The following is a 14,165-nucleotide window of genomic DNA, read 5'->3' as shown; positions in this document are numbered from 1 at the left end:
AGGAGATCGGGCTGAAACTATAGCTACAAGCTATCCAAGGATGGTACTATAGAATGTCACCTCAAGGTAGGCCTAGTGGCGTCATCTCTTGGTTAGGCCGGAAACTTATCAATCCACCCTCGTAGAGTGGGTAATTTTAACAAATGTGAAAAATAACAATTTTCTAGTTATTTAAATTATTTTAGCATCATACCTAGCAGAATAAAGATATGTTATCAACAATTATTTTTTGACATTTTTGAAAAATATGTACTCTTTCGGAACAATTTCTTTCAGAAAAATGAATTTGTCAAGTTCATGGCCATGTATAAATGTATAATCAGTTTTTAAGCGATTTTAACAAATGTTCTGTAATCTCGAATATATTAAGAGTACTCTGCCTAATAAATAATATATATATGTTTTAAATATTGTCCAAAAATACGGATGCAAAGTAAACGTAGTAGGTATCTACATAGTTTGCTGAAATAATTCAAGAAGTAATGGTATTATTGGACAATTACTTAGATCAAGTGGTTGTGTAATGTTTGTTTTTTCATTTACACTCTAGTGCAAACTTTATTTGAGGTCAATCAAAGCATGCCTTGGCTTTCACAAACGAATAAATAACAAAGAAGCTGCCAACGTCACAAAGGCTTAGTCAATAAAAACCCTGTGTAAACGCATCTCTACTCAAACCAATCGAAACTATCAATGCGCGAACGGCATGATAGGTAGTCGTAAACTACAATCGCAAATTTGTATATCAATAGACCAAGGCGTACAGGGCGACTTTTTGAAGTGGCTCATTTACATATTTTTAAGGTGACATTTGATAACAGATTGACAATAAATAATTCCAAGTGTTTTAATTAATCATTATTGCGTTTCTCCAAGAATGAAGAGAGTGCAGCAATCCTTTTCCTTCTTATATGAGTAGGTTGTTAATTATTGAATTGAAATGCGTAATTGGTTACCCTGCAGTTAATACAAGAGAATACTCAAAAAATATTTGGAAAATACGAATAGATAGAAGCATTTATGTAACTTATAAAACAAATTATTCAGTTGATTTACTTATTACGTGGTTTTTGTTATTCTTTATATGCTTAATAAATTGATGCTTTATATGATGACAAATTTTATTAACACATATGTATAGATATTATGTCGTTAATGTGTGCACACTCGACACAAATGATTAAAAATTAAAAAGCAAAACTTTTTGAACATTAAACTAGAAGATCTCTATCATGTCCGACTTTCGTCGTTTGAAGATACTAACAGCCATATTCATTATGTTACTAGTTCAACAATCCGAACAAAAACATTTCACTATCAAATGTTTTGTTACAATGTGTGACTAACATCAATTACAGAAGATAATTTTTTCAGCTGATGTACCAAACATTAGAATAAAAGCACCATTACCTAACACTGGCATCGAAAGCCTGTACTATTATGCTTAAGACTATCAATCGTATCAATCCACAAACTCACTATCATCATAACCATCCTGAATAGATTAATTAAGTTTTTCTAACCTAAACCTTGCATAACTTTGTTTAATGGGATTATCGTTAGGTTTTATATGGTTCTGAAGTTAAATTAATTCATCTTGGATGCTATATTTTAAAATAAAACAGGTATAATGATGTGTTAAGACAAAGCAGATGACGATTTCTTTTCTGTACTGTTAAATACGTGAGATAAACCACCCAAATCACCCTGTGTATTTTGCAGTTTGTTCATTGTTACTTAAATTAAAAAATCGAAATTGAATGCGATAAATGTGAGCAATAATAATAGCTACCTGTATAAATGTCATTCTTTCCTTTGATTGAAGCACTACAGGACTGCGGTAAGCAATAATATTAAAATAAATACAATATTTCTTGTTGAACACAAAGGCAGTGACAGTTTGACCCTGACGGTTTAATGGTTATTAGAAATAATCCTTTAGCGTCTTCATGTTTTAAAACACTCCCGCCACTTTTGCGCGCGGAAGACGTCGTATATGATATTGTATTACTAAAAACACCTGTAGGCGATATTCATTTTTATTTATTTGCATTTACTTGAATGGATATTTAAAAACTTTTTTGTAACCCATCACGCACAGAATATGTTCAATGCGTTCTTTATTTTACTTAACTTCGTCAAGGTAAAAGCTCCCGACTGCGAGAATTATTGTATGCGCATTGTTGCAAGTTATTATTGGCTGGACGGTAAAAGTTTGGTGTAAATGAAGAAAATAAAATTAATACGATAGAGTAATGAGTATTGTACAGTGTATACATATGCATTAGATATTGGAATGATTCTATATTTCAGTTTACTAACGGTAGTAGGAGTACAGACCTGTGCTTTATACGTTTGAAGAGTTTGGTCGTTTCGTGCTTCAGTTTAAAAGCAAATTTGACACTTTTTTAAAGATATACGAATTATTTACTTACGATAGTCTATTAATAACCCATTATCATATGCAAAATACTTATACGTACATTTTGAAAAAGCCATATAAATTCCTATTAAAAAATAAATCACAAAGTCATAAATATTATCTCCTTAATTTATGTAATAAAAAATCAGCAAAAACTCCTAGAAAAAATTTAACTATGTCGCAGGCTAAAAAGAGGCCTTACTGATATTCGTATTTTTCTATAAAAATCATATCACACTTGTTTTTTTTAATTAATTCACCACATATTCACCTTAATCAATAAAGTTGTTAATATTTCTTCTCATATTAGCGTACCATTATTTCAATTTTTCTTTAAAAATAATGTTAATGAATTGTAAATGTAAGATAATTATCGGTTCAAATCTTCTGTAGTTTAGGTTATTGATTCAAAAATAACTGTTATGTCTAACTTAACTGAAATGAGGTAAGCGACTGGAGAGGCTACCAAAAAATCGAACAATAAATAACGCATTCGTATTGTTTGAGAAATAATGGTATATACCACACGGTTTGTCTATAAATAATATAACGGTGAAAACGTCTGTAATAAATTTTGCTGATCGTCTCATCGATGAAATTTATTGGAGGTCAAAACAACTGCACACAATTGCGTCGCGTCCACCAGTTAATTTAAAGTTTCTTAGAAAGAATAGTATTCAAATGCACCCTAGCCTCTATACTAGATGGACCCGTTCATATTGGATGTCTGTGCAATAAATAAATTTGAAAATTCTTTTCATTTGTTCAAAAGTGTCTGCATGTGATAGTAATTTTGGCTACCAAAGTCTGTTTTGAAAAAACTTCTAATACTGAGGATTCACAAAATTTCTTCTCCAATGAGATGAGTCAGTGACTTCAATAAGTCCTTTTGAGTCCTTCAAGATATCTTAGGAACATTACAGACGCCCACTTGGGATCACTACTGAGGATGTAGCCAATAAAGTTCACAATATACTTTTGGAAGACCGCCAAGTATAGAATATACGAAATTAGACAAGATAAAAACCTTCTGCTCGTATGCCGAAGTTTTTCCATTAATTGTAGAATATTTTCATTCGGGAGTTAACCCTGAAGGCGGATCAGTAGTTCACCCTGCAAAAATCTGAATCAATTTGCTTAAAACAAGATTTTTATGAAATTGCCAAAATCGAGTTTTTGGCCTAACCTAGTCCTCTTTTAGAATTTTAAAACAGAAAAGCTCTCTTGTAATGTTTTTTAATGTCAATACTTTTACTCTCAGCTAGAAGCGATTAAAGGAAATACAAACGCGCAATTTGCAATTCTCAGTGTATAACAATAACAAAAGAGTTATTACAAATTATTTTAATCTAAAAGCTTTATTTTTTAATGGTTAAATAGATGTATTATCTGAGAGGCAAAATAAATTGTATGAATTTTTCAGACCGTTAAGGGTTGTTCAAAGGTTATTTAAGAATACTGAAAACTTCAAAATCCTTATTCCTTAATAGCGTCTGATTAATACTTTACAAAAGTTAAGAAATGAAAAAACTATCGGCAAGATGAATTGAATAATAGATTAAGTGTAATTCATTCAAACAAATGGTGATACATTATTTTTAATTGACACAACGTGAAATTAGAGATAATTTAAGATTTTTTGAAGTTAACACGTAAAAATGTTTCGGGAGTAAGTTGCTTCTGAATAAATAAGGATATCAGTTCGTAAAAAGAAAATCTCTGTAAAATGTGCTGAAAACGTTATTACAAAATTGTATGATTTTTCATAAAAAACTCCTCTTAAAATGATAAATTAGATTTCAAAAAAGGGAAATTTTCGAAAGTTAGATCAACTACACTGAAACATGATCCGTATGATAATAGAGTACTTTAAATTATTTTATTTGATTACTTTTATCTTCATTACCGTCTGTATTAAGTTTGTTGGTTATTACGTTAATTATAGCCACTTATTTTAAGCTAAACACTATTATTTAATAAATTAATAATCGCGTTCTGGTTTTCAGTTTTTAACATAATATTCGATAATTGGAAACCCGATTCTCCAATATATGGTGATAAAAGTATTCTTACAGTGACAAAACCAGGGGGAAATGGGGAATGTTCACCTTCCCCGTCCTGAATATTTGTATGACGTATGGTATACTTTAGTCATCATCATCATAAGGTCATCAGTCCTAAGACTGGTTGGACACGTACCTCCACTCTTTCCTATCCTGAGCTAAACTTCGCATTTCCCTAAAACTAGAACAGCCCACATCCTTAAATATTTGCGAACAGTAATCTAATCTAGGTCTACCTCTACCCCTCCTAACTCCTGTTTCTTCCTCTAATATGTCTCTGACTAGACCTTCATGCCTAAGAAGGTGTCCTACCAACCTGTCTCGCCTATTTTTTATTGACTTCCACAGAGTCCTCTGTTCTCCAATTCTTTCCAATACCTCTTCATTTCTAACCTTTTCTACCCACGATATCCTCATCATCCGCTTATAACACCACATTTCGAACGCTTCTAACCTTTTCTTTTCCGCTGCTCCCACTGTCCATGTTTCGCACCCGTACAACGCCGTGCTCCAAACATACACCTTTAACAACCTTTTTCGAATTTCTAATTTAACCGTTCGCGAGCATAGAAGTGACTTCTTTTTATTAAAGGCGACACGACCCTGCGCTATCCTCTGCTTTATATCCCTACTACTCCTTCCATCCTCACTTATCTGACTTCCTAGGTATCTAAAATCAGCCACTTCTTCTAATTTTTCGTCTCCTATCTTTATATTCGCTCTTTCCCTACTTTTTCTTCCCTTTAGTTTTACTTTTATTTATTTTCATACAGTACTGATCTGTCAGTACCGCTTCCATTTTATTTAAAGCTATCTCTAGGTCCTCCTTGCTAGATGCTAATACTGCTATATCATCTGCAAATCTAAGCATACTAATCTTTTGCCCTTGCACATCTATCCCTACAGTTGTACTGTCTTTAATGATATTGATGGCGTCTTCGATGTATAGATTAGTATGTATACTTTAGTACAGAAAAAAAAAAACGTAAGATTTACAATATCTTTTTTATTCTATTACTTGAAACATCGACTCCAGACTTTAGGAAAAAGTTAATTACCTGTCAACGATTATTTCCGGTTCTTACAGGCACATGTTTTGAGCAGTATGCTGGTCCTGCCATAAAGCAAAGTTAAATCAATAAATCCTTTATTAACCTTGTGCATTAAGAATACATAAACGTATAGATTATACGGTGTACGTAGTCCGTCTACAACACTGAAATTTAATACTCGCCGAAAAGACGAAATCTTCTGACTAAGATGCTAATAAAAGATTCGTACAGTAATTTGTCGTTTTCATTCAAATTAATATTCAACCAGGATGTAATCGACTGATTATTCAAATATTAATGATTTGTCTCTTTTAAAGTAATTTATAGTAGGCAATGCAATTTTTACGCCTATTGTTTTATTAGTAAATTATCGTTTTTCTGAATATATTATACAATTTTGCAAATCAAAGTGCGAATGAGATTGTTATTGGAATAAATATACATATATATTAGTTGTAAAATTGAGTTGTTAATAAAGATAATGACAAACATATGCTACCACTGTAGGTATACACAACGTAAGTCCATCTGTTTGTCAGAAGTGTTAACCTTAATAGCAAAAATAGCAATCATAATTTCTTTTTGGTGTCGTTATTGAATATTGTGTTAATTTCATAATCAATTATTTACATCAATCGTTAATATGCACTTTTGTGGATAATAGTGATGACTATTCCTTTTATCAAATGGTTTCGACTCAATCAATAATGATATTATTCACGCACATGTCGAGGGATCAACAAGTGCTTTTTAACGCACGACGGCGTATGTTTAATAACAAATGGATAGGACGGATTCATCACTGATTATTATCGATACATTGAAGCTATAAATTAATACACTACGACTTATGCCCTTTAAGTTTAAATAAGTGTAGGGTAATAAAAATAACTGATTGTGAGCGGAATGCTATCATAGGAAAATGTGAATTTATAAAAGTACCTATAAAACTTTTTTCACAATAGGTTACCTACCTGTAATGTTTAGGTATACTTTCAGAAAATCGAAAAACAGAAGCTTCAGAAATAGAAGAATATTTTTCATTTGAGCGTCAACTATTGGAAAATATACGAACAATTTGATTTATAAAAACCGATTTTTTCGCCGTAAGTGCTATACAAACTTATTGAAGAAGTTAGCGCAAGTATACAAAACATTAAGCATTTTAGATTTGCTTGCTGTATATGTACATTTATTATATGTTTACTGTATTGTCTATTGGGTACTAGATGGAGTGTTAACAACTTATGTGTATATTCATTTCAATTTTTTTGAACGTATAATAACCTAGCAATGAAAACACAATAAAAGTAATAAATCAATCGGAATTCGTTCAACAGTTCGTGGCGATTTTTATTTATTTCAAACCCCCCTAAAAAATTTAGTGTCTAATCTTTTTATGACCGTTAATTGCTCATTAATTAATGTTAAAATACAGGAAAGAAAATAAAGTAACATACCTACTTTATACTTTCAAAGAGCAATACAGAGCAATAAATCTACATAAAAATGTTTCGAACGATTAATTTCTAATGCACCAATTTTTAGATATTCGTTGGGATTATGATTTATTTTTAATTAAACTCAGTAACTTTCCTATCATTCATTACATCATTCATGCCGTGATAATTACATATATGGGTCACATTGGATTTTACTTTATTTTTGTATTGTTGTAATCCAAAAGTGCTTCTGCAGAGAGACTTTTATGCGAAATTAAAAAAGCATCATAACGATCAACTTTAGTTTCAATTTATCTTCGTAATTGTATTTCACTGCTTGGTTGATAAACTTGTTAAAAGTAAATCAGAAAAAAATGCTTTTTCTTTTATATTTGGTAATTGCATGTGCTTCAAATTTGAAACCGTGTGCTTGTTCAATTTTTAAAAGTATAACTACATAGTTTCATAATAAATAGTTTATTTTTATTAGAGCATTTATTTGTATCATTAACAAAAGAAGCAGGAAGTTGCTTCAGTCATTTGATAAAAATAATAGTCAAGTGTGTCCCGCTTTAAATAGAGAGTTTAATTCATTATATAATAGTCTAAATAGTGATTACGCTCACGCAGGAAGATGTGCGCCTTGAGGCTGGAATCCATTCTCATCGGCTATGTAATTCACCGTGTATGTAACACCGTCCGGTGCTACGAACGAGAATTGTCCCCGAACAGCAATAGACTCGTTGTCGGTACCAACATTTTGTAATTGGCCGTCTTCTTGTTGCGAGATTCGGTTGCTCGTTTCGTAGCTAATAATATAAAAATTAAACAAAAATTTACGAATATAAAAATTAAAAACTTACGCAAAATTGTATCCGTCAAGTCCTATATTGTTGCTGTCGTATTTCGTAATAACCGCGTCTCGGTCAGCCTGACTTTGAGGGGCGGCGTTCGCACAAAGGAAAAGGAAAGCGAAGATGAAAATCTAAAATAACAGTAGGTATTGCACACTCGTAAATAACTATGTAATATCGTAAGTATAATGTGGAAAGATGCAAGTTTAATTAGGTACATACCATAGTAATTTTTGTACAGTTTAAGGTACGCGGTTGACTTTTACGTTTACAACTAAAACTAAAGAGAATGATGATGTATTTATACCATACCTACTAAAGATGCCTCATCACCAACAGATTTCGCTGACATTTACCACCACTAGTGGCACTACCCCGCCTGCCATCATGTATCGCGAATACAACATAGAGAATACACTTCTTTCTCTATACTGTTTGATGAAACAGAAAGTTTAAATAAGGTATACGACATTCTACTTGTCCTTGAGTACCAATTTTTTTTACTTACGGGCAAAATTGATTATTTCTGCGGATTGTACGTTTTGTAACTGAACATGAAGGAACGTGTAGGTGCATATTTCAAATCACACTTAAGAATTTTGCACATCTGCTAGCGAACACGTTAAATAATAATAAACCTGTTGAACAATTAAAATCTTAAACAGGTCAACAGCGTCTGTCATCTATTGTTGTAATTAAGGATTTTTGTAGGTAAAAGTTTCTAGCTTTTGTTACGCAAAATCAGTGGCGGCCCTTGGGTCTGTTACATGGCGACGTATGACCACAATCAGTCAATTTAACTATTCTGGGGTGTGAATTCACCCCTAATCAGTGAACAGCGGAAATTAAAGTACAAAAACTTATCTATACTAATATAAGCGGTACTTTTCTGGATTTTTTGTTTATAAAATGATGAACAACTTCTATAATTACTAAGTAACAGCTACACAATTGTATACCACTGTTTTTTAGTCTTTTAGGCTACGGGATCCTGTTGATTGAAGGGCTCGAGCTTTAAGGTAAATAGTGAATACGTATATGTATATGTATATACTATATTGTATTTGATGGATTTACCGTCCAGTACAAAGTATCAAAAAGGCATTTTTTGTGATATAAATAACTTTAATGTATAATTTAATAAAATAACAAATTTTAAATTGGAAATATGCCCAAAAAGACCGATTTAGAGTCGTTATGTAAGTTTATATTCCTTTCTCCTTATCTAGGCTGCGGACGCCACCAATGGGACCTTTACATTTCGCAATTGAAGATGATCTTCCTATGCATATGTACACACATACATATGTATATATGGACATGCATGCATATTTTACACACGTATATCATTCAGTGTCCTTTCTTTCTAATTAAATATGACCGAATACATCATGAATATAAGAAGAAAGTATTTCGTCTCATTAGCTATCTAATTAATATCAATATTATAGTTCACACACATTAAACTTTATATGTTTGTGATAAAAAAATATGTATAATAACCGCTTCCACGAGATCGTCGTAAACATAAAAAAGTTTATAGATATTCACCTGCCCAAAGAATGCAAGTGATGCTACACATAAAACGATTTGTAAAGGTCACTGGGAGCTTTGCAACCTTTACTCATTGAATCGTTTTGTTGGATTGTAACGCAAAAATAATTCTATACAGGTAAGGCAAAACGTTCATCGAACATTGTTGGTATTTTTCTTTTTTTATGTCGAATTTGGTGAACGCATGGAATATATTTCAACTAGTGGCTAAGGAAGAGTGTGATTAGATTTGCAGATATTGTAGCAGTATCAGTATCTAGTAAGGAGGACTAATAGATAGCTTTAAATAAAATGGACGCGGTATTGACAATTATTGTATAAAAATAAATAAAAGTAAAAAAAGTACTGGGATGTAAGGGAAAAAAAAGTAGGAAAAGAGCAAATATAAAGACAGGAGGCGAAAAATTAGAAGAAGTGACTGATTTTTGGTGTTAAGGATAACTCAGATAAGACAGGGTCGAGTCGCCTTTAACAAGAACATGATGATAATGATGGTTTCTACTTCTAAACAAACCGAACTTTTGTACAAACAAACGCCCTTCAAAGGATTTAAATTACATTTACTGGACTTATATTACTTTATTATTTATATGAATATATGGCTGAGGGTATTTTTACGAATTTTCTTATATTACGTCGTATGTTTCAAGAGATGGCGTCACCCTTCAATCACTGCATGTACTAGAAAATCCTTATGCTAGGTTCTCAGTTTTCCACTACTGTATAGTGAATAGTATGTATACTTATAGAAACGGAAAGTAAAAACATTTTTTAATGAATAACATGTACAATACGTATTATTAAAATATCCATTCTCGCATGACTTTGAAATGCCTTGTTTGAAACAGAATAACATTTAGAACATCTTCCACATTTCTTATGATTAGACTTCTTCAATCTAACCTTGTAAATTCTTCTTCTGATGTACAACATAATCTTTACACAATATTCGCACATAAAAGGTCTATGTTGCCTTTGGGTTATTGAATTAGAAAAACGGTTTGTTGGGTACATCATCCTGGTAATCAATGAAACGAAAACTGAAAATAAGGCCGAGTAGAACCTGTATTTGTAGATGTACAAAAACGTATCGGAAATTTATTTTATGTTCAGGCATATTTGTTAAGGATTATTGATAATTTTAATAATAAATATCTTATATTTTTAAATCTAATGAATGAGGTTAATGATTTTAAAAGTAGCCACCCTACAAGAAAATAATTGTGTTAACCGGAATTGATTTTATTTAGTGTCAAAATATTGTAGGATTTAGCTTTCAAATAAAGTTAATAAGGAAATTTTTGAGTAAGTTATTAATAGTGCAATAGTGTAGATTTTTAGAAAACAGTTTACGGAGAATATGAAATGTCAAAAATTTTGGTTAACCGACCTGTACGTTTCGTATGTGGTAATACATGATTCACTGATTCACCTTCTCACACATACAAATATGAATAAATTAACATAAAACGTCTGCATAGGCAGACAACGGATGATGTTGAAATCTTTTGACTTATGTATGCAAAAGTACGTATGTGAATCAAATGAATTACTTATATAATTATACGCAATTATTATAATAGTTAGTGGGTAATAATAAGTATTCGGAAACCAACTGGATTGTAATAATTGATTGTGTAAATTAGAATTCGATAATTCCGCTTTTAAACACTGAACTCTTAACATTTCAAAAAGAAATGATAATTATTTTAAGCACTTCTGTTTCTATGCGTTTTGCATAATAATAAAACTATTTCAAAATACATTGAACTATTAAATAACATAAAAGAGCCAAAGAAATCCAGTGAGGAAGATTCCAGAACAGACGTTTTATTCCTTTTCCGTTAGCTTTGGGAATTTTCATAATTACTATATTTCAATTGGAATCACCTGTAAGTATTTCATTTAAGATATATACTTATATACATACAAGGATCAAAGAACTGTTTGAATTTCTCCAAAGTTTAGAAAGTATAAATTAGCTGAAATTTGGTAAACGTGTCAAAAAAAGTAGTGTGCATATATTTGTAGGCTTGTACCTTTTTTATTTGCATATTTATGTAATAATAATACAAAAAATAATAACTATTAGAGTCACCTGACATGCATACTAGAACTTTATGTACCTATCGAACACAATATGTACCATTTGTACTCTGAAATAGAATGAAAATAAAATAATATAATGAAAACCCAAAAACTAGAAAAAATATATAATAAAAGAACCAACAGTAACATCCTTAGATAAAAATTTTCAGTCTCTCAGAGTCTCTCAGCGTCTCCGAAAACGTCTCTCACAGTATTTCACAGTCTCTCAGTTATTGTCTAGGTGTTTTTATGGATTTTTCACAGCTATATGAGAGACTCGAATGATAAAATTGCTAAATCAGAGATGAATAAAACTGAAAAATTGAGAGACTCGAGTCTCTCGTAGAAAGACTGGGATCTCTGAAATATGTTGAACTTAGAAAAGTTTAACCATGTCTGTCGAGACACCACTTATTGAGAGATTCGAGTCTCTCGTTCAGAGATTGGAGTCTCTCGTTCAGGGACTGGATTCGGAACGAGGATCTCTTTATGAGTGACTCGAGTCTCTCGTTCAGTGACGCTAAACGGTTTTTTTGACAGTCTCTCGACAGTCTCCCTCAGCGACACCGGAGAGACTCGATGAGAGACGGAGACTCGAGTCTCGGATTCAGAGACTCTGAAAGACTGAACATTTTTATCTCGGGCGCACCCTTCGAGTTTCTCGTTCAGAGATTCGAGTCTCGCTCAGAAATTTGAGTCTCTAGTTCAGAGACTGGATACGAAATGAGGATCTCTCTATGAGCGACTCGAGTCAGTTTTTTTGACAGTCTCACGCTTTCAGAGACTTTGAGAGACTGAACATTTTTATTTCGGGTTGACACACATGCCGAACATGTAACACATTTCATGAAACTACTGATAATATCATTGGGGGTTTCTCATTTTTAGCATTGGAGGAAACTAAAACACCTTATCCATTTGGTATTTTTCTTGCAAACATACATCAGTTTCCACAAATCAGTAAAACTTGACACACGTGGAACAGTACGCAGATTTCTCAACACCACTGTCATCTACCCAGTGGTCCTGGGAGGCCTTCAAATATAAAGTCGTTTTTAATTAAATCCTAAAGAACACTAAAGTATGTTTAGTAAGTATTACAAGCAGATTGATCTTTGAAGTTTTAGACATATTATAAATACTTTGATTTGTCAATCATTATACATTCAAATTATTAATTTTTTACAAAATGTACACTATAATTTTTTTTAACTATTTTACTCATTTTGTTTTGTTGCTTTGGGCCTCCAACGAACTAGTCCACCACTGCATCTATTTCTTGCAGATGACACAATAGATTCAATTTAAAGAGAAATTATTGATATTAAAATCTATATTGCAATCGACGATCATATTTTAGTGCAACAACATCTAATAGCCCAATGCATAATTCAGTAACAGCAAATTGGTTTCTATAAAGCATTAAAAACGGTGTTAGTGAGGCTTTTTAACATCAGCCTGACTTCACTTACTGACCGGTGAAAACCATTAGTGAAAACTGAGAAGCTCGAGTTACCACCGACTTCCGTCGCATTGTGTGACACAATCTCTGTACCAAAAGAACTACGATTTCGAAAATAAATGAGTCAAATGCAGGTTTGACTCACATAACAAGTGTTTTCCTATGAACTATGCCTGTACTATGAAAAGTACAAATGAAATTTGTAAATTTTGCGTACCAATTTTGAGTTTCTATTACAACGAATAATTATTTGTTAGTGATGCCTAATGTATGAAATCGAAAAGGTAATTTCTTACTGAATTAATTGTAAGATTATCGGGTAACAGATAAAATGAATCTAATTACTTATAGTATTGTTTTGAGTATCTACTTGCGACAGACGTGAATATTTTGTAATTACGTTTATTATGATCATTATCGGTGGTCCAATAACATATGATATTACAGTCTCTCAACACAGCACTTACTTTAATTTAAATATGGAACTAATGAAATCTGTGATCTACAAACAATTTCGCAACAAAAGCCGAATAGATAGGAAGCAGATTAATTTTTAATTTACTGCATTATATCATAGTTAATTATAATACAATTTAGGGTAGGGGTGTCTAACTATATATTATTTTTTCTGACTACATTAGAGGAAAAGTGCAGATGAAACGTAAATTTTAATGATGCTTGATGATGACGGTTACCAAAAAGACTAGTGGATATGTTTTCTGATATCTAACAGTACATTATTAGGTCACGATTATACTCTAGAATGCAAATTTATTCATGTGGGAAATAAAATTTCGTAACTCCTTCAGTATTCGGCTACAAGAGACAAAAGCATAACAAAAGTTCGTGGAATGTTTTAACATCGGAAATAAGAACTAAAAATGAAAATGAGATTAATTAATTAAGTATTTTATACAACCAGGGGTATGAAATAAAAAACTAACACAAGAGTACCTTATCAAAGTACAGCTAAGTATCATAGTTAATTAACACTAAAAGTTTTTTAATTTACAAAAAGGATGCTTTTAAATTAACACAAAATGGTATTTTGCTTTCTAAATGGATACGTACTTATGAAATATTTTGATGTAAAAAAAATGTTTATGTATCTGTAGTTGATGACCGATGACTATAGTTCAGACGAAGTAGAACGTCGGTGAAATATCAAGTAACGTCAAGTAAAATAGTTTAAATTTTACAAAAGGATTTGTTGATAAATCTGATAAGC

At 31.7% G+C, this 14,165-nt stretch overlaps 2 protein-coding genes across 2 annotated transcripts in view; both read right to left on the bottom strand.

The window, feature by feature from the left end:
- The window catches only part of LOC108733754 (protein lethal(3)malignant blood neoplasm 1-like), a 10,481-nt gene extending 8,570 nt beyond the window's left edge, over nt 1–1,911 (bottom strand). The window contains exon 1 of the mRNA XM_018465052.1: nt 1,793–1,911. Within this exon, the coding sequence (XP_018320554.1) occupies nt 1,793–1,807 (15 nt within the window). The 5' untranslated portion in view covers nt 1,808–1,911. The remainder of the gene's footprint in view (nt 1–1,792) is intronic.
- Nucleotides 1,912–7,440: 5,529 nt separating this feature from the next.
- Nucleotides 7,441–8,150, bottom strand: LOC108733703 (flexible cuticle protein 12-like). The gene is made up of 3 exons (XM_018464980.1): nt 8,056–8,150; nt 7,843–7,964; nt 7,441–7,788 (listed from the first exon to the last, which is right to left on the bottom strand). The coding sequence occupies exons 1-3, from the start codon at nt 8,056–8,058 to the stop codon at nt 7,602–7,604; spliced, it is 312 nt and encodes a 103-aa protein (XP_018320482.1). The 5' UTR covers nt 8,059–8,150; the 3' UTR covers nt 7,441–7,601.
- Between the last annotated feature and the right edge of the window lie 6,015 nt (nt 8,151–14,165).

This window comes from Agrilus planipennis, unplaced genomic scaffold, assembly GCF_000699045.2.
Source record: "Agrilus planipennis isolate EAB-ADULT unplaced genomic scaffold, Apla_2.0 scaffold78, whole genome shotgun sequence".
In the NCBI taxonomy this organism is placed as follows: domain Eukaryota; kingdom Metazoa; phylum Arthropoda; class Insecta; order Coleoptera; family Buprestidae; genus Agrilus; species Agrilus planipennis.
Note: the sequence above shows the minus strand (reverse complement) of the source record. Positions and strands in the feature narration are given on the sequence as shown.

What these genes read in the sequence shown, in the direction of transcription:
- LOC108733703 (XM_018464980.1), bottom strand. An exon ending in CTTGACGGATACAATTTTGC is followed by an intron (nt 7,789 to 7,842) that starts GTAAGTTTTTAA and finishes TTATATTATTAG; the next exon opens with CTACGAAACGAGCAACCGAA.